This window comes from Mus caroli, unplaced genomic scaffold, assembly GCF_978045245.1.
Source record: "Mus caroli unplaced genomic scaffold, Mus_caroli_1 scaffold_15, whole genome shotgun sequence".
Taxonomy (NCBI): Eukaryota; Metazoa; Chordata; class Mammalia; order Rodentia; family Muridae; genus Mus; species Mus caroli.
The window spans coordinates 108568934-108590638 of NW_028227270.1; the positions used below are offsets into that span (position 1 = coordinate 108568934).

The window sequence follows — 21705 nt, forward strand, 5'->3', positions numbered from 1 at the left end:
ATAATTCATGTGTCTTAGTGTGTGTATATGAAATACTCCTACATTGTGTTTTGTTTTGTTGGTTTGTTGTTGTAGTTGTTGTTGAGACAGAGTTTTTCTATGGAGCCCTGGATATCCTGGAACTCACTTTGTAGACCAAGATGGCCTAAACTCTGAGATTTTCTTGCCTCTACCTGCTGAGTGCTATGATTAAAGGCGTGCACTATCATGCACACGTGTGTTATTATTTTTTATGTATTGTCATAGGCAATATCCCATAAGTTTTAAGGTAGCTATATGTGATATTTCATAAGTTAAAATGGTTATATGAATTTTATTTATGTTTGGGTCCATAATAGCTTTCCTTTAAAAATTTTAAATGAAATAAAATAGTAAACATTTAAATGTAAATCGCCTGTTTTGATTTTATAACTGAAGCAACTTTTGGCATTTTGGGGTTATAGAGCACAGGTTACGTTTAGTTAGTCACCTTTAGGGATTTCTTCTTTTTATTATTACCTGATTACAAGCTCCCTTTGTAGGGATGCTGGCTCTTTGCCTTTGGAGGACACTTGTGTGAATCTAGTAGGAACTTACATTGGGAAATTAGAAGAAATTCCATATTGGTTACTTTTCTGTTGCTGTGATAAAACCCTGTGACCAATTTATGAGAGAGAGAGAGAGAGAGAGAGAGAGAGAGAGAGAGTTCATTTTAGCTTATGGTTCCAGAGGGTTAGAGTCCATCACTGAGGGAAGACATGCAAAAGAGAGTTCATTTTAGCTTATGGTTACAGAGGATTAGAGTCCATTATGGCTAGGGGGATGGAGGTGAGATGGGGGTGAGGAAGCATGACAAGCAAGTAGCAGGCATGGTGGCAGGAGCAGAGACTTGGGAGATCATATCTCAACCATAAGCATGAAGTAGAGAATTAACTGGAAACAGGATGAAGCTATACACTCTCCAAGCTTGCCTCAAGTGACATACTTCCTCTGGGTGTACGGTTGAAACCTCTTCCAACAGGGGACCAAGTGGTCAAATACCCTAGCCTAGAGACACTTCTCATTCAAACTACAGGCACCCACCACTACATTTGTTCTAGAAATGAAAATAATTCAGGCCTATTTTATTTCCCAACTAAAGTAGAAAAGGAGAGGCTCTTCAAGAGAGACATTAGGAGGTTAAGCACAGGGTAACACCCCTGAAGGAAGATGTTGGATACTGCAAGAGGAAAATGAAGTTGAAAATGCTTTTGTGGTTTCAGCCACATTATCATATAATATTCAAGAAGCTTGATGTTTTATTGTAAAACCTCATAAGCAATAAAGGCATTTATTTGTATTCAGTTAGTAAAGGCTTAATACAACTTGTACCCAGAAAGACATTGTTCTGAAAGACAGAAACTTCTAGAAATGTGAATGGAAACTTGGCTATAGATTGAAAAGGAAATAATTGAAATAGAGTCCTCTTGCCCATCCATTGACTGAGTTAGTTAAGGCTTTCATGCCCATTGCAAACCCTCGAGCATTTGTGGCTTTTCCCAGGTTAGCCCCATTAACCAATAGTAAAGAACTTGACACTGTACATCAGACAACAGAGCCCAGATTTATTTCTTTGAAGCCACTGCTCATCAAAGATGTGAGGCATCTTCGAAAATTCATGTAACTCAGCTCTTATTTTTCAGAAGAAAACATTAGTTTAAATGATAAGCAAAGAATGCTATGTGCTTTATTACATATATCATGACAAGTGTTTGGGTTGTAGAGATATGATAAGCATAAAATATGAATATATGCCATTTCCTTGCAGATATTAATTAACAGTGAACTTGGGTTGACAATTCAGATTTTTTTTTTTTTTGCTGAATATGCATTTACTATTTTTATTGAAACATTTACTGCTTACCTCAGCCCTTAAACAATTCTGTATCCTCAGGGGCATACAATGATCAACCAAATCTGTTAATAGCTCCTTTGAAGGAGCTGATTCATAAAAACTGTGCAGATAGAAAAATGAGGTCAACTAGTTAACTCCAGGTGTTATGACTCAATGATAGAACTGTGCTCTGATTTCTGTTAAGTGTGAGACATTGGACATTGAGGCAAGTTTAGCGTCTCAGGAAGCAGACCACATGCATGCAATTAGAACAGTTGGAGTCACTTAGTAGGAAGAGATTGCTGAACATGATCAGTTCCTATTTTTTTAGCCAGGTGAATGCCTGTTTGTGATTGCTGGTGCTAAGGGTCATGTGGTGGCGCTGTCTAAAGCCTGGTAGTTTGTTCAGGAGACTTGTGGTCTCCACACCAGCAAAAGTGAGAGGCCGGCCCTTCACTATCAGGTTGTTATATGCTCAGTGTTTGACTGGGTTGGACAAACCATATTTCATGTTGTTAGGATCACTCTTGATGTTTTCATGGGGTTGTAGGACTGTCAGAGGATTCCTGGTAGCTAGAACCCACAGATGTCTAGAAATGTCAGACCTCACCTGGCCTTGATGCCCCTGTGTGCTGGGTGCTACTCATCTTTACCTTCAATCATTCTTAGATAACAGGGAAAGCTGGACATAGAGACATTTCTCTGACTTTTTTTCTCTGTGAAACAACTAATTTTTCTCCGTTCCAGATGTTTAATATTTGCACATATACTTAAAAGCTTCTCCACTTAAATATCTAGACACAGTGAGAGAGATCTTACTACAGATTCTCCTTGCCGTGTTTCGTCTGTTGCTGAGGCCGTTGTTCTGTATCACAGGATTTGTAAAGTCACATGACACGTGACAGCCCCCAAGTGCTATAGAAGTTTTATTGAATCGGATTTCCTTCCCCTCCCCATCTCCTCCCTTTGCTCTCTTCACCACCTTCTTTCTCTGTTCCTTACTTCTCTTCCTCTCATCGCCTTCCCTGCTTTATCCCCTTCTTCTCTCCCCTCCTCCCTCAGAATCACGCCCAGGGCTTTCATGTGGTAGCAGCCCTTACCACGCTACCACTGAGCTACTCTGCAGTTCTGATGTCTCTCTTTCTTTCTTTCTTTCTTCCTTCCTTCCTTCCTTCTTTTTTTTTTTTTTTTTTTCTCAAAATCTCACATAATGACAGTTTGGAATTAGGCTAGTAGAGAGTTCCACAGAGAAAAGGTTCCATGTATATCCTGGTTTCTTCCCACACAACTTCTAAAGTGACATATTACAGCCATCTTCAAAATGTTTAAACATTATATAGTTAGTGAATTTAATGGCTGCAATTATCAATAATATAAAAGACAGATTAACGAGCCAATATATATTGCAATCATATGTTGTAAGAAGCAACATTGAAGAATGAATATAGAATCAGCAATATTCATGTATTGGTAATCCACTCTAATTAGTCTTCATCTTTATCATTCAGATTTTATATGTGTGTGTGTATGTGTGTGTGCGCGCACTTGCCTGTATATTTAAGCTTATGGCAGTAATACCTCAAGTGCGGCTATAGAAATCCAACTGGTCCCCTGTCCTACAGAGGATAAGAGATAGATAGTCCCCATTACTAGTTCTCTAAAGAAATACAAGTATAGAATGTACATTGAGTTCATGCCCAAGTGTGGACACCGACACCTTGGTTTACAATGAGATTTCCCAGGGTGGACAATTGGACTGTTTTTTTGTTTTTACATGATTCTAGAAATCTAAAGTCCTACCCAGTGATGCTAAATTTGTCTTACAATGACTTGTGAACTTTATCTGAGGAGTTTTCTTTTCTTTTTTTAGATGACATTCAGCAGAATCACTTAGATTGTATTGGAAAGTTTGGACATTTTTATCCATTTATCTTTTATGAATTTATTTGACATTATTCTGTAATATTAACTCTGTCAGTCATCTCTATGGGGATGAGGCCAGTCCCCTTTCCCCACACCCCACCCCCGCATATAAGTAAAGTAACTATTTTCACAGATTTTTTTTAAAGTCAAATTTTACCTTTCATTAAGTCATGGGCCCCAACTAAATCATAAATTTTCAACTTTTTAATTTATATGGTTGGGGCTCCCATTAAGAAAAAAAGTGTCACCCCATGTGCAGAATTTCATTGCTCTTCCCTTTTTTCTTTCTTAGGCATCTTAATTGAGGTAAGGGGCCTTCATACACATACACACCCATTTCCATAGCCTGAAAAGCTCTATCCAGTCAAGGTTTTCACTTAGCAAATATTTGTTTAGTTACTCTCCTCTTACCTTTTCTCAGAGCTAGAGGTGAACCAAAGTCATTGTCATTGGATTCTCAGTCTGGCCAAGGGCGAGGCCAGTGTATAGGTGTAGCTGAGAGCTAACACTAGGGTCTTAATCTGGATGAGCTTCATGCACGAGGTAGCTGACCAACTGAATTTGAAAATATCATTTATAAGTTAGAGAAGGCAACAGAGGGAATTTGGGATTTCAAGACATCTCAACGTGATGTGGGATGGAGGGAGGAGATATGTTTAGAATAAGGGACTGGCACCAGAAAGGACAAGGTCCTCTGTGTTTGTCCATCTCCAACTGTGATCCTTGGGGCCATGAATCCATGGGAAGTCTGTCAAATGAAGTGTATCTATATCTGAGTGGAAGCCCAAGACCTTGTGGTTTAGCAAGTTCTCTAATCCTGAAAGGCATCTTCGGAGAATGAGAAGCTTAAAATACCTGAGATCATGTGACCAATTTTGGGGTTTGCAAAAACTCATTTGTGGAAATAAAGTTTCCCAGGTGATTGCTGAGCGTTGGGTAGTTATCAGGTCTCTAGATGCACTGGTAACCTGGTCTCCCTGTCCAATGGAGGCTGTGTATAACTGAAGCACAGGCGGTAACTGAGAAGACTGTGAGAGGTTATAGTTGTAATGTCTCCTCCCCGAAGCCCAGTTCACCTTTCCAGACGTGGAAGAGATGCTTGCTCCATGGCTTGCTTCCTAAATGTTTAAGGACTTGTTGGAGGGGGTTTGCTTTTCCAATATCTTTGGGTCTTACTAAACTTTCCGGTAAAGACAGAGAATTTTATTGACTTTTTTGTTTGCTCATTCATGCTTTCCTTCTTCTCTCCCCTTTCCTCAGACTGCTCAAGGTGGAGGCCACCGGACACTCCTCTATGGACACGCCATATTGCTACGCCATTCCTACAGTGGTATGGTGAGTAGACATCTTTATTTCATCTCTCGTGTGGCTACACTGATCCAGGGTCAGGTAGACTGTCTAGAATTTTGACGATACCACTTCAGCAATGATAATGATAAGTTTGACTAGATTTAGTTTTAATACCCTTGTGCACTGTTCAGTTTTCTCATTCATAAGATGAAGGTTAGATTCAGACATAACAGGTATGTTACCTATTTTTAATGCCTTTGATAGATTCTTAACACCTGTAATATATTTGATAGACACATTTTAAGAGGAGGCAATTATAAAAGCCAAATGTTAACTATTTTCCATTTCTAATTCTGTTTTAAATTATTAATGTATAAATACATTTAAATATCCACCTCTAACGGAATCTGACACTCTTTTGTTGCCTCCAAGGTTACTTTTGTTCATGTTTACACATATATTATACATAATATAAAAAATAAAAATAAATCACAAAATACCTTTCTGGAAAGTAAGATACTTTACTAAGCTAAGATAAAATACTACCCGAGGGAATCCTTGAAACCTCTTGTCTGTGACATTGAAAGTTCATGCTTGGCAGTCAAGATGCAGATTGAGCCTCCAGGTCAAGTTGATGCGACAGCTCTAAGGTCCTGACTTCCACCTGCAGTGGCTGATTGTCAAACCCATTCCTTCATCTCCCTTTGTATACACATGGACACCCAGTTATCCAGATGTGCTATATTCTATAAGAGGAGTGATTCTCAACTTATAAGTTACAAACTCTTTGGGGGTTGAATGACTCCTTCATAGGGATTACCTATGACCATCAGGAAACACAGACATTTACATTGTGATTCCTAAGAGTAGAGAAGTTACAGTTCTGAAGTAGCACGTAAGTAGTTTTATGGTCACCACCACATGAGGGACTGTATTAAAGGTCGCAGCGTTAGGACGGTTGAGAACCGCTGCATAGGAGGATTGGTGTAGTGTTGGCACGAACCATCCACATCTTCAGAGGGGCCCAGCCTCACTCGATTCCCTCCCTTGTTTCTGGAGTTCCTCTGATGGCTCCTCTTCTTGCTGGCAGAGGACATGCTTCACACAGATGCTCTGGTATTTTAAGCTCATGCCACATTCATCTTAGAGTTCTCATTCATATGTCACTTAGCAAGGTGTTTGAAGTTGGGGGATGGCTGGCATTAAAATGATGTAAAATTTAAATCTAAGAATATGTACACTTGAGGCAACCCAAGGATGAGTAGATGAGACAATGCAGTTTTGATAGCGAGAGCTCCCTGAGAGAAACGTGTGCATGTATATCCATGCAGTGCTCATTTCAGCAGGGTGAAGAAATGCACCCCCAAGTGTATTCTGCGTGGTTTGTTTTAAATGAAAACAAAAGTAGAAGATAAAAGTGAGTTGTTTTCAGGTTTCTTTTAGGGACACTTTCTAATCAGATCATGTACGTTTTCATAGGGCCATGGATATCACATAAAGGGAGAGAGGTACAAACATATCCCCAGTCACTTGTCTCCTTGTATTGATGAGGTCGTGTTTTAGACTTTTGTGAAGGGCAAAGTACTGTGTTTCATTCATCCTGTTGCTCTGAAGGCTTGCTGTGCAAGTGCTGCTATGCCTCAGGTGTTGGAAGCTCTCAACTTGTCACAGGAGCATCAAGGAATCTGAGAAAAATGCTAATCAGAGATAGATGATAACACTTTGCTTGCTTAACCAGACACTATGTGACTGTACACATTATAAAATCACTTAATTTCAGTTATCAAATAAATAGCAGGTTTTGATGTGATATGAATGCACACATATGCACACATGTGCACACATGTGCACATATATTCACACATTCATTATGCTTTGTTCTCATTCATCTCTCTCATTACTGCCCCTCCCCTGCCTGGCTGGTCTTTCTTCCAAATAGTCTCCTCTTCTGCTCTCATGTCACATGGATTCTGTTATCCTATTATTTCCCCTCTCTCCTTCATTGACACTTCCTCTACCCTTCTGACAGCGCTGCTTCTACTTCATACCCTCCAATATCACCCACCACCTTAGTAAGAATGACTGTCATCAAGAAAAAAAAAACATGACAGCAAATGCTTGTGAGGTTGTGGGGAGACAGAAACCCTTATGTGCCGATTATAGTACTGTAAACTTACACAGCACTGTGGAAATCAGTGCAGGAGCTCCTCCAAAAAGCTAAAAGCAGAACAAGTGTATGGCTCAGGTAGACCATGTATGGGTCTATGCCTTTAAGATTCTAGTCCATAGATCATAGATGTCTTTGTTCATCCATGTTTAGTGCTTCATTAACCACTATAGTCTCAGTAGGACTGTCAACAGCTTGTGGTGATGCCTGATCTTGTGTTTTTAGTATCTTTGCTGTCTCTCCACCTCCCGGTCTTCCACTGACAAACTGGCCTTCGATGTTGGCCTTCAAGAGGATACCACAGGTGAGTACCATGTACTGTAATGAAACGTGGTTTGGAAACAAGCTGCCTAGATATGGTCAGAGACATATAAGATGGTTGCTTTTAGAACAGTCAGGAAAATGATTTTCTCTTTGGCATTTTTGGTGGATTGAGAGTGTGTTTTTCCTCCTGCTTGATTACTCTTAGGTTATTGGTGAGATTTAAAACTTTGACTTCATGTCTTTTCTTCTTATGGATTGAGAGAGGAGAAACCCCGGTATGTACCAAATGATGGATTAGTTGTGTGAAGCTTGCTGGTGTTCACTGAATGCTGTGTAAAGTATCCCTTCCTGGCTTTCAATCCTTCATCTCAAAATATCTTCAGGTATAAGATAGTGGTGTGCTTAATGTTAGCACTCAAACTCAAAACCAGAACATGAAATTCTTTGCTGCTCTGCCTCAGGGCTCTGCTGTGCTACGTGTCACTTCTCTAGTTTGGAAAGATCTAAATATACATCCCTTTGCAAATCCCAAATACAAAAGCAGAAGGGTTTTGCATATTTTTGTTCTTTGTCATCTGCATCTTCCCCGTTGACTCGCTGTGCCCCATTAGACCATTTTGTCTTTTATGACGAGCAGGAAAAGGCATGGCTTCTAGAATGAAGCTTTTGTAACAGAGCTAGAGATGTTACTCAGTGGTAGGGCCCTAGCCTACCATATGAGGAGGCCCTGGGTTCAATCCTCAATATCACAAAAATAAAATAAAAAAGTATGGTATCAAGTAGAAAAAGGTATGGGAAGACAGAATCCAAGTTTTACTGTACAGTTCTTCCATGGTAGAGACTAGACGATCCACCCACTGCTCACTCAATTTGATCCCTTTTAAAAATACATTGTCAGTGTAGATATAGCTCAGTGATAAAGTGCAGATATGTGCAAGGTCCTGGATTCTCTCCCTAACACCTTAAGACAACCCATGTAACACACATGCACGAAGTTTTGGGTGTTCGCTACTGATAACAGTTTTGTGACCCGAAAAGTTCAGAAGAGGAAAAGAACTGAAACCTTTTCCTACGCACACAAAGCTTGACCAGAGCAGTCTCCATCCTGATGTTAAGCTAACACCTTTCACACAGAGAGCAAAGCAGCCCACGTGTCAGGTAGATGTTTACATTCTCTATCATCAGTCATTAAAAGTGGGTTTTCTTACAACTAAATGTTCACAAAATAACAATGATGAAAATGAAAAAAATATAATGAATCAAGTCAGCTTTCAATAATTTTTATCATCCTGGGCATAAAAAGATAAAAATAATATTCAGATATATACTTTATTTTCTATATTTTTCAGTTCTGTATTTTTTCTAGTTTCTCAGTTTTTTAAAACTTAATATATTTTAGCAAACAGTTAAAACAAATCTTGCCGGGCATGGTGGCGCACGCCTTTAATCCCAGCACTTGGGAGGCAGAGACAGGCGGATTTCTGAGTTCGAGGCCAGCCTGGTCTACAAAGTGAGTTCCAGGACAGCCAGGGAGGGCTACAGAGAAACCCTGTCTCAAAAAAAAAAAAAAATCTTAAGTTTGAAGACCGAAACACATGATCTAGAACATGTATTTTATATATTGAGCTGATTTTGTGATAGAATAGCACAGCCATCAGCCTCCCATCTGAGTCCTCCCATCTGAGTCCTCCCATCTGAGTCCTCCCATCTGAGTCCTCCCATCTGAGTCCTCCCATCTGAGCCCTCCCATCTGAGTCCTCCTATCTGAGTCCTCCTCCACACCCAGAGTCCACCCCTGTCTCCTCAGCCTTTATTCTACCCTGCTTCCTCCCCACGCTCTGCTTTTATTGTGAGTTACTGAAGCACCATGACATTTGTCCTTGGTTTTCTGTTTGTCTTCATCATAATTAAACTCACAAGGCAGATGATTTTTTTTCTTTTGTGTGGATGACTTTTCAATTACTGAGGCAGTGACTGAGAAAGAGTGGTTACACTATCAAAGTTTGGGAGAATGAATGAAGATGTGAATGGAAGTGCAGAATTCTCCCTGTTGATGTGCTGTTGGGATGGCTTGAGTGAGAACAGTTTCGGCCCAGGGTCTGCACAGACAACAGGAGTTGCTAGGATGTATCTCAGATGATTCTACTCATCCGTATAAAATCAATCGCTGAGTGCTGCAGTGTGGTGGCAGGACCTGGGAAAACCCCAAGGAACAAAAGGCACTCATGTTCTGGTGTCAGGGAGATAGTTCAGAAAAAGGAATACTTAGAAAAAATAATAAAGGGCTAGTGAGATGGCTTAGTGAGATGGCTTAGTGAGCCTGGCAGTCTGATTCCTAGATCCCACCGGTACAGGGAAAGCATTGACTCTTGCAAGCTGTCCTCTGATACCGTCGCGCACACATGGTTTGTTGTACATACACACAGTGAGTAAAAATAAAAAAATGCTCAAAACAAGGAACAACAATGGAGCTTGGTAGGGGAAGAGAACGATGGTTGGAGATGAAGGGACCATCAGAACACAACTGGCATTGTCAGAGACCACCATGGACTCGGACTTCACAGGGACTGTGGATAGGCCGCCTGGCTGCCTCTGGTTGGGGCGATGGGACTAAGGAAAGCAGATGGATGTGTGCTTTTTGATGCTGTTTGACTTACCTTAGATGAATTTGTTTTAATGTATATCAGCTCTTATAGCGCAGCTCTCCGTACTAAGAGTCCAGATTAATAGGAACTAGTGCATTATATAAGGAAATAAAGCAAAGCAGAAAAGACATGGTCATGAGGCTTTTAAGATAGCAATCCTTCGTGTCATCTGTTTGAATCAACAAAAGAACACGTGCACTGCAACTACTCCAATAGAAAACATCAATTTCTTTTGATGAAAATCACATAACTGCATATTAATTTTTAATAAGATTGTTTAGGGAATGAAATCACACTGGCTAACTGGAACTTCTAGGCCTGTATTAACATATGTAAATACATGTCCCCTTTCAGCAGTTTTTATTGGGGAAAAGATACCAAACTGTCACACCCATTTCCCATTAAGAGAAAGGTTGTATTTCAGTATGTCCTACCCTAAGTGAGTTTGGCTGAGTTCTTCTCATTTCCACGATCCAAGAGATTAATTTGCATGAAGTCATGTATTTCTGAAAGTCCCATGAGTGGCGTCATCTGGAGAGGGAATGGATCTTCAATTAACTGGGTCTTCTCCGTGTTTTAATTCTATGACTCGCAGGGGAGGCTTGCTGGTGGACCATACATCCTGCCTCTAAGCAGAGATCAGAAGGAGAAAAAGTGCGTGTTGGAGATGATCTCATCTTGGTCAGCGTGTCCTCAGAAAGGTACTTGGTAAGTGTGGGGTCAGGGCTGCAGGCTTGATGCTCTGCTGAGAGCTGGAGATGAAGTGATGCTTGGTAGGAAATGTGCTCATGAGCAAGCAAAGCTAGGGAGACAATTCATAAAGGCTTGTGCCTCTAGCTGGTGAGTTATAAATAACTCCTGAGAAGAGAGGGAGATGTCTGTGGCCTTAAGGGGAGGATGGCTCCCTGGGTCTGTTTGAGCAGGCTTCCCTCCAGACCTTGATATGCATATTCATGAGGCTGATGGTGCCTGTTCTTGGATTCTTTATTAATAGAATGTAAACGAGTCTAATGGGGATTTCAAGTTCTGTGGTCTTTGTTTTGTGCCTCATGTAAAAGTTGTATCAAGTAGGTTCTTTCACTATATTTTGATAAGTGTGATAATTGTGTGAGAGATACCTTTAGCAGCTCGTCTGTTAATGGCACTGCCTCAATTCAAAGAGTAGTAGCTAAGAGTAGGAACATTAAGATGTTAGTTAGTTGTTGGATGTATTTTTTAGTTTTTTAAGATAAGGCAACTATGGATTTAATATATTCAATAGGTTGTAGTTTTTCTAATCTAAAGAATAATTATGTACAGAAGTTCACAGAAGAACAAAGTCCATGAAAATGTAAATATATACAATCTTTTTTGGCTCTTTTTGTAATTTTATTTATTTGTTTGTTTTGAGAGAGGGTCTCACTGTGTAGAGCAGGCCAGCCTTGAGCTCATCTACCTTATCTTCCACTGCTGGCATGGTGGACTGTCACCAGCATGCTCAGCTAAACATTACATTTCTCTTTTGCAGGACTGAGTATTCAGCCCAGCTCCTTGTGCATGCTAGGCAAACCCTCTACTACTGAACTACACTCTACTACTGAACTACTCTCTAAAGATCGAACCACTAACTAGACGTTATTCTCTCTTGCTTTTCCAATGCTTTTCCACACCATAGCCAAAATGACTTGAGGAGGAAAAGGTTTACTTCATCTTAGAGGTCAAGTCAAGAAAGTAGAAACCACAAAGGAAAAGTGCTTCCTGGCTTACTCCCCACTGGCTCCTTGCTAAACCAGCTTTCTTATGCAGAGCCAGGATCACCTTTGTAGGAATGGCACTGCCCACAGTGGGCTAGGCCCCTTCCACCTCAACTAGCAGTCCTGCCCCCAGATACATTACAGGCCCATCTGACCAAGGCAATTCCCAGCTGGGATCCCCTTGGATGATTCTGAGCTCTGTCAATTTGAGAGCTGGTGATAACTAGGAGAAACAGAAAAAAGTAACATTTTTAAAGTTTTTCATGAATATCTACATAAAGTATCCCAGAGGGATCAGTAGATGATAATGGAAAGAAAGATGAGGCAGAGTAGGTCACTGTGAAATAATCATTATATTAAAGAACCTACTGTGAGAGGCAATGAATCTCTAACACTGTAGATCAGAGTTTTTAGGGTGCCCTATTACTTTGTAAATATGGAAATAGAAGCTAGGGAAACAAATCAGTTGATCAAGTACTTGTGTGGAAACATTAGGATATGAGTGTAGATTCCGGAATCTATATAAAAAAGCAGGACATGATAACACACTTGTGGGTCAGAGGCGGGCAGATTCTTGGTGCTTGCTTGCCAGCCAACCTAGCCTACTTGGTGAGCTTCAGGCCAGTGTGACTCTATCCCAATGCCAACCTAGCCTACTTGGTGAACTTCAGGCCAGTGTGACTCTGTCCCACTAACTAGATAGCATTTGAAGAACGACTTCTGAAGTTGACTCTGACCTCCACATGAACACACACACACGCACACGCACACGCACACGCACACGCACACGCACACGCACACACACACACACACACACACACACACACACATGTACACATGCATCTGCATACATACTTTCAGGCACATGGACACACACACATACACCCAAGACTGAAACAGGGTGCGCTCGGTAACAAAGTCATTTCCAATGTACCAACGAATTTAGTTCATTTTCACATGTTCCTAGAAGAAGGCCTGGCCTCATGTGTGCAAAGTGGTGGTGCTAGAGACCGGATGGCTTAACAGGGCCTCCTGTCATGGACAGGAAAATGGCACTGTTTGGTGAGTCTGCCCCTGTATAGTGGTGGGAGGCCTGGAGCCATCCTCCTCTTTTGTGTCCACATTGTCCCTTTGTAAATTTCTAGTGCCATGTGGTTGTGCAGCTTATTAAAGTATACATTATTAAGGCCCTTACATGTGCCAGAGCTGTGCCATGAGGGTGATGTACCCTGATTAGAAGGTGGACATTTCAAGTTTAGCTGGGCTGAGAACCCAATGGCAAGAGAAACAACTCATGCCCCCTTCAGCACAACACTCCAAACCTGTTTTCGTTTGATTTGGACCTGACAGTCCCTATCTGTTGTGGTTTCCCAGCTTGTACTTCATGCCTTGTAGGAGAATTGATTTGATAGTGGGGTTTCATTATCCATCAGCGGAGTACGAATATTCAGAACCTCAAAGCACTAGACTTCTAACGTTTCATTTACAGCTATCCACCTGTGCAGATCTAGCACTGGCTCCCTGGCCTCTAGATTAGCTGTTTATAATGTAAGGTTAGTGCTAATGGGAACACCAGGTCCAGACCTTATTGTGAGAGGCAGTGAGGTAAGGCAATTGAGTTTTCATTGAGTGATAAAAGACTTCAGGAATAAGTCACAAAAACTGACACATGCAATTCCTGGCCTTTGTAAATAAACAAACCTGAATCATTAAAATTTACTACTAGTTTCTAAGCTGCATTCTGCCCAAGTATTAAACTTCACTTTCCCTAGTAGCCTTTACATATATATAAAATATATTAGGGATATAAGACATAAATAATTTATATTAGATATAATATAAAACTATAGTAGATATAAAAATGTATAAAAGGTATATAATATAAATGCAAATATATAAATGCATAAATGTATTTATTTATGTTATATAAATATAAACATGTATATGTGTGTGTATGTGTATGCGTATGTGTGATTTTGAGACTTGGTCTTACACTATATAGTCAACACTGGCCTTGTGTTCATTGTGTAGGCCAAGATATCCTTAAACTCATGGTGACCCTTTTTTTAAATTTTTATTTTATTTTTTGCCTCAGTTCTTGAGTTGAGTACTAGGCTCATGGGCATTAGCTACTAAACTCAGTTCTGGATAGTCCTTATAGAGATTCCCAGAGCTGAAAGCCATGTTGCTGGGGTTCCACTCTCATGTGCCGATGAGGCCAGTGCTTTTGTTGTTCATATCCACAGAACCCTGCATAGAACAGAAAGAAGGAATCTCCAAGAATATACTGTCCATGGCTTCCTCTCTCAGACAAGTAATGCCACAACCAAACCATGCGGATAGCTTTCTGCCAGTGTGATAGGTACCTGAGACAGGCTAACTTAACATAAGGGAACACTAGTTTTGACTCAGAGTTTTAGAGGTTCCATTCTGTGGCCACTAGACCCCATTGCCATGGGTCTGTGGTGTGACAGAGCATTATGTCAGGGAGAGATGGTGGAGCAAGCCTTCTCACCTCATGGCAGTGAGGACAGAAGTAGAAAGAGATGAGGATCCTCTCTGTCAAAGGCACAGCCCCAGTCATGTAACTCCCTTCTTCTAGGCTCCACCATGAAAGGTTTCCTCCCAACAGTTTTAGGACCATCAGTATTACTGTGTGGGAGAAGGATGCTGATGCTGACAGACACCCTTGTTGAGTACTGTGGTGATAGGTTCATGGGTGTATATGGTGGACTCAGTGCTGATGTTTTTAGAAAATGAATGAAAATAAAGAAGAAGGTAGTGAATGAGTTTTGAATACCTAGGCTGGCTTTGAACTGGCTGTGAAGTCAGGAATGACGCTGAACTTCTAATCTCCACCTTTCAAGTGTCAGGATTACAGATGTGGCACTGTGCCTGCTTTATGCTGTACTGGCATTTGGGCACAAGGTCTTGCACATTCTAGACAAGTACTCTTAGCTGGGCCACATCCCCAAGCCCCATGTATAGTTCCTTGAGTCCTCAGTTTCTTCATCTGCAGTATGGGAATTATGAATCACTCAGCTGACACAGGGGCATGAGGAGAATCAAATGCTGAAATCCAAGTAAGATCACCTGCCCTTGCGTAGTGAGCAGCTCCCATTGTTTGTTTGAGAAGTCTGTGCCTATGTACAATGGTTAAATAAGCTACTGGTATTTAGCTTAAGGAAGGCAAACCTGGTCTCAAGAGGAGGACTATTACAGAGAGCCTTAAATAAAGATCTATTGTATGAAAGCAAGGTCTGTCTGTATTCTGAGATGCTGACATGACTAGAGAAATCAATAATTAAAACTTTTGTTTCAAAATGCATTAGTTAAAAGTGGCCATAGAAAATGAAAAACTCTAGCCTTTGACTTTTTCTTTTCTGGTCCATGACTGTGAGCTACTTTTCTTCTACCCCTGAGATCATTTAAGGTTAATCCAATTTTACATTTGGAACACTAATGGGTCTGGCAGCCCTTTGTAGTGATGAATTGATGGCCAGCTAATTTTCTTCCCTCCCATCTGCATAAGCACCTCCCAGACAGAAGAGGGTGCTGTGGTGAGGGACCTCCAGCCTGTCAACTTTACAGGTTGGACCCAGGTCAATTCCAAGGAATAGAGTCTTGGCTGTAAAAATGGTTGTAAACTATTCACACAATACTGTCTTTCTTTACTTTTGCTGTTTGCTGTTCTAATATGAAATGATATCCTAATCTTTCCAGGACTAACCAGAAGGGCTTTTCTGTGCTCCTATTGGACAATTTGTCTTTTAAAGAGGCTTTTTCCAAAGCAGCTTATATGTAAGAGAGAGAAAAAAAAAAGAAGTCTTAGTATAGTGAAATCAGGACAAACGGGTGTTACTGACTCAGAGTCCACTTCAGATGGATTAAGACAGGGTAAGTCACGTGAAACTTCGTTTCTAATATATCAGTTGTAAAACTTCCCTGATCTGCATAGAAACTTCCCATCTGGTTTTATGAATCCTAAGACCTACAAAGATCTTAGGATTCATAAAACCATAGCCCAACAACCGATTTAAAATAAACCGTCAAGGATCTGGAGCGATTGCTCAGTGGTAAAGAGCCCTTGCTGCTCCCGATGGCACCCAGGTTCATAGCATGCACACAGAGGACAACCTTCAGGAGTGAGCTCTGTCCTTCCACCAAGTGGAGTCTAGGAATTGAACTCGGGTCACCACACAGACATCTTTACCCTCTGAGTTATGTCTCTAGCCCTAGCTTAATATTTTATCAGTAACAAACAAACAACTAATGCATGTTATTTCCAGAGAGTTAGAAATAAGATGTTGATAGTACCAGAAAGGTCTGAACTCATATCTTCCAGCCTGGCTCCACGGGCTTTTACCCTCCTGATAATTTACCTCTGTGGTCCTTATCTTGGACTTTTAAGTGAGAAAGCTATTTTTACTGAATAACAAGTTGCTGGATTTTTCTAAAACTGTATACATACATACATCAATGGAAGGCAGGCATCCTTAATAATTTATGATGACAGCCAGTTTAGTTTGGGGGACAATCTAAGCACATGCCCTGCCAATGAATCATCAGGTCCAGTCCCTTTGTTTACATTTTATTAATTTACCTTGAGCCCCCTTTTCTGTCCCTATGGCTCAGGTGAGGAAGCCATTGAATATTACATTTAAAGAAGCATCCATGTCTTTGTCTCCCATTTATCTTTTCTTCTTTTTTTTTTTTCCAAAGAAGAAGGTGCAGCCCGAGGGTTAAGATAGCTTGTTTATTTGTGTTTCTTGTCCCTGGATGCTAATTTATTTGGAATGCTGTATCACTAGGGCCCAAATGCCTGACATTTAATAAGAGATAAATAAAGGAATGAAAAACTGCTTCAGACAAGGACTGAATCTTAGAAAAATGTTGGGGCCATGGAACCTTCTGGCAATCTGATAAAGGATCCTGACCTGCTGTCACAAGCAGCTTTGGGAATGCAACAAATAAATCCACAGGATTAGAAAGGAAATTAAAGGGTCATGATTTACCTAGCTCTATGGGACTTGGGTTAAGATCCCAGGAGAGCTGCGGGGCACTTAGGCCTCTGTGATTTTGAGTTTCTGTCATATAATATTATATTCACTCATAGTTTTAGGGTCCACAGTTTTTATGGGCCCCTACTTTACTGCTCCTAAATTGGAAAACTTTATTTTTTATTATTTCTCTTGACAAACTGCTCAACTGATTGTTCTGTATTTTAAAGGTTAAAATTCATGGGCTAAGATAGATGGATCAGTGGGTAAGTGGCTTGCAGAGCAGGCATAAGGACCTGAGGTCTATCTTCCAGAACACATGGGAGAAAAGTCACAGACTGGAGAGATGGCTCAGTGATTTGGATCACCGTTGATCTTGTAGAAGATCCAGGTTCAATTCCTAATCTCACAACCATCTACAGCTCCATTCCAGAGGATTCAACATGCTTTTCTGACCTCTGTAGGTCACACACACACACACACACACACACACACACACACACACACACATATTAAAGAAAACAACTAATAAAGGCTGAAGTAATTAACATTAGGTTAAAGGTGAGACTTGATTGCAGCCAGGTGCCCTGAGTCCTGACACTGTGGCTTTCCTGTGACTTAACACTGCCATCTTACACGTGGGTGCCCTGGTGGCTGTATTGTTGAGCCTAGGGCTAGTTTTGCTTTCACTCTCTGCTACCAACCACCTTTGCTTTAAGGACTACTACTCATCTTGGTTTCTTCAGTAATTGGACTGTTGCTGCCTTCTGAATATTTAATAGCAACGGTCCTGACTTGGCACTGTTCCTACTCAGATTTCTAGTTTGCTGTTTTTAAGCAGCTAAACTAAGTAGACGATTTCAGGAGGCAATGCACACCGAGATGGTTTCTTTTGAAGAGTAGGTTTTGTTTAAATAACTCTTTATGGCTTCAGTACCTTCTTAAGGACATAGTTAGAACTCCTAACAGACCACACAGTCCCCTCCCCTCTCTCCTGTGTGTGACTCAGACCACACAGTCCCCTCCCCTCTCTCCTGTGTGTGACTCAGACCACACAGTACCCTCCCCTCTCTCCTGTGTGTGACTCTTCTTTGCCTTTGGATGTAACCTAAGGATCACATTTCAGTTCTCCAGGTCACCTGTTCCCCATTTTGGCTGTAGTTGCTCCTGGCTGCCTCAAGTTTGAGCTCCTTGATCTGGCACCAGCCTTTGTCTGTCTGTCCTTAACTCCCTCCTCAGTATGTGTCCTAAGCTTCAAAGAGAGGATTCTGCACTGTTCTTTGTATTCTCATGACTCTACCCTTAGATTGCAGTCATTTCTTGGCCATAATCAGAGGTATTTTTAAGGATCTAGCCTACAACCCTGCCAAGCAGCCTGATATGTTAGAATGAAAAATCCAAACTGGCTTATAAAATTTTTATTATCTTTAAAACATTTCTAGTCCAACCATTGACATTATATTATATATGTATAAATATGAAGTTTGTATCTACTTACTTAGAGACACTGTATCTCAAGTAGTCAGGTCATGTAATCTTAAAGCCTTTGGCATGGGAACTCCCATCTCTCCCCATGGAATCAGTGTCCCCTTCAGGCTCTGCATGGAAGGCTGTATCAGCTGTTTGGTTGGAAATGTTCTCTTTTGATAATCAAATTTAAAAGCATTTTAATATACTTTACACATTAAGATAATCCACGGTGTTTTATATTGCTTACTTATCTCCCCCTATAGGATTCCAAGTACCCTTGGGGTCAGAAGTTTTTTCTGATAATATTTAGCACAATGTTTTAGACAACACATTGAATGACTTCGTGATGAATTAACAGATGACCATGTATGAACTTTCACTTGGTTTACAGCAAAAATAAAATATAAGCTTTAGTTTGTGAATTCTTTTCAGAAGATTTGGTGAACTATATATGGTTATATATCTATATCTATATCTATATATATCTATATATATATCAAGTATGTATATATTTTTCAAGTGTATGTGTGTGTGTGTGTGTGTGTAAAATTCTGTTTACTAAGCTACTGACATAGAAATAACTCAGATTTTATTGGGGGCTGGGGAGATGGCTCACTGATTAAAGTATTTGCTGTGCAAGCAAGAGGACCTAAGTCCCAATCTTCAGCAACTACAGAGTCAGCCAGGTACGGGGTATGTGCCTGCAGCTCCAGAGCTGGAGGTGGAGGTGGGAAGGTTCCTGGAGCTCCCTGCCAGCCAGCTAATCAAATTGGTAAGGGCTAGGTTCAGTGAGAGACCTTGTCTCAAAAACATAACATGGAAAAGCAGCTGAAGAAGACATCCAACAAGTGTCTGGCCTCTAACACATGAGTGTTCACCTATGCATCCAAACAGACGACAAACACTTACAAAAAGAAGTGAATAAGAATTGTTGATAAAGGTTTTGCCGTTTTGATCTTAAAGGTCTGACTAGCATCTTTTCATCATTTATTGAGTATCAAGCTCTCTGGATGGTGAGAGACACCCCTGTGAGCCTGTATCAGGCAGCTTAAAGGGGAAAAAGAAATGAATCAAAGAACTGTGTTGTGTGCTAATCACCATGGAAAACATACTGTTCGTATTGATGGAGCAGATGGGATAGGGCTGATCTGTTAGCACTGAAAATGTTTCCACATCATAAGAAAGAAAAGTAAGTTAGGAAAGGAGTCTCAGGGGGGACTGGACATAGGAATGGTGACCCTAAAAGGACTCAGAAATTTCATGAAGGCAAGTGACAGCTGGGGTTCTAGAGAGGGGAGAAAATGATTAGTAAACCCAATGATCTCCTGGGAAACTTTGAATCTATTGATTGGTGCAGTTATTGATGAGGCTGAGATGCATATTTTACACTGTCAGCTTCAAGAGTCTCTTGTTATAATTGATTTTTGGTTAGCATACAAAGAAATGGATTTCATTGTGACATTTTCTTTCATACACAGATATCAGATGTTTTATACTTAGTTATCCTTCTATTTGCATCTGCCCCAATTCTGCCTCTCCACTTGTTGACCCCTCCTCCTCTCTACCTCCCCTCCTCCTGCTCCCATGAAGAGTATTCCTATATTCATTTCTCTTCCCTTCTTCTAGATTTTTTCCTCCTCTCTCATACCCTGTATGTGCACATACATGTACGTGTGCATGGATGCATCCCATCTTTCAGTGCACATGTTTGCCTTTCAGAGAAAACATAACATGTTTGTCTTCCAGTCTGTCTCAGCTCTCCTTCATACTGATCCGTTTTCATGCAGATACCATAATATAATTCTTCATCATGAACAACTAAAATTCTCAAGTATATGTGAATTACAGTTTCTTTACCCAGTGGTTTTGGTTTAAGCGAAAGAGTGAAATTGTTGCTGAGAGTTGTTATCACCATCTACTGGCTCTGATATCAAATTGCAGCCAACAGCTGAAGGGCTCTATTCACATCATTGCTTGTCAATCAACTATCCCAGTATCATATGTAGGAGAGTGAGTGATAGTTGCAGGCATCCACTTTAACACTATTCTATCTATAAATAAGTCCTAAGACAAAATTTCTTCCTATACATAATTTTTCTCAGTGCATTTGTTATTCATTTGTGTGTTTTCTGATTGCTGGGATGTCAATCACTGTTTGGGTAAACCTAAAAAATGTCTATGATACACAGAGTGTTCTAGTTGGCTTTTCCTGTCAACTCAACACGGCCTAGAATCACCTGAGGAAGGAGTCTCACTTGAGAGGTTTCCCGAGCACATTGGCCTGCAGGCTTGTCTATGGAGGATAGCCTTGATTTGGAATTGATACAGGAGGGCCTAGCCCACCATGGGCAGCACCATTCCCATGGTAGGTGGTCCTAGGTTGACTCACAAAGCTAGCCACGCATGGGTCTTGGGGAGAGATCCAACAAGCAACACCTGCCATGATTCCTGCTTGAGTCCCTGTACCAAGTTTCCCCAATGAATGGTGACCTGGAAGTGTAAGCCAAATAAATCCTTCCTTCCTCTAAGTTGCGTTTGGTCAGAATATTTCATTACAGTAACAGAAAGGAAACTAGAAAAAAAAAGTAATTTCTATTATTCTTTTTCCTGATCATATTTTAATTATCTTGAGTCAGAGCATGTTGTCTAGGCTGGTCTTGAACTCAGGATACTCCCCGAGTACTGAGATTCCAGCTTTGTGCTTCCATGCCTGTCTACTGTCTTAACATTGGAGGAACAGGCTGAAGTGCATGTCCCTCACACACATTTCCAAATCAGCAGTGTTACCACCAGGCTGCCAGAGCTCCTGTACCAGGCTCACAGCAATGCCTCCTCTTGCCTCTCGCTGCAGCACTTGTCATATGGCAACAGCAGCTGGCATGTGGATGCTGCCTTCCAGCAGACCCTCTGGAGCGTGGCCCCTATCAGCTCAGGAAGTGAAGCAGCCCAAGGTAAGAGATCCACTTTAATTAAAAGGCTTGTCCTTGATACAAAGTTGATGCTTATCCCTGAAATTGTGATAATGAGCTGATGGTTAATTAGAGACCTTTCATGTCCTGATATTCTATCATGCAGAAACATGACATTTTAAAATTTGCCTAAACTGCTATTTAAAAGTGAAGCCCGTGTTAGATTTCATCTTCTCTTATTTTCATGGTGTTGTCAACTTTGGCTAGTTCTGTGATTTCACTAGCTTTCTAAGGGCTGCTTACCCCATTTGTGGGACCTTGAAGTACCACTCAGTTAGTCTAATGGCATCCTTTCTCATATTCCTGTGCCTAATAGCTTCAGATCTGAGCCAGTACTTGTTTTTGTATGTATGAATGTTTACATGTGTGTGTGTGTTGGCAGGGGGTAACTT

General features: G+C 40.8%; 1 protein-coding gene across 6 annotated transcripts in view; it reads left to right on the forward strand.

Moving 5' to 3' along the window:
* Positions 1-21705, forward strand: part of Ryr2 (ryanodine receptor 2) — a 568461-nt gene that overhangs the window by 228717 nt on the left and 318039 nt on the right. For all 6 annotated transcript variants that reach the window (XM_085831287.1, XM_085831288.1, XM_085831289.1 and 3 more), the window contains exons 6-9: positions 5036-5110; positions 7458-7536; positions 10737-10849; positions 21196-21295. In XM_085831287.1, the coding sequence (XP_085687413.1) occupies positions 5036-5110; positions 7458-7536; positions 10737-10849; positions 21196-21295 (367 nt within the window). The remainder of the gene's footprint in view (positions 1-5035; positions 5111-7457; positions 7537-10736; positions 10850-21195; positions 21296-21705) is intronic.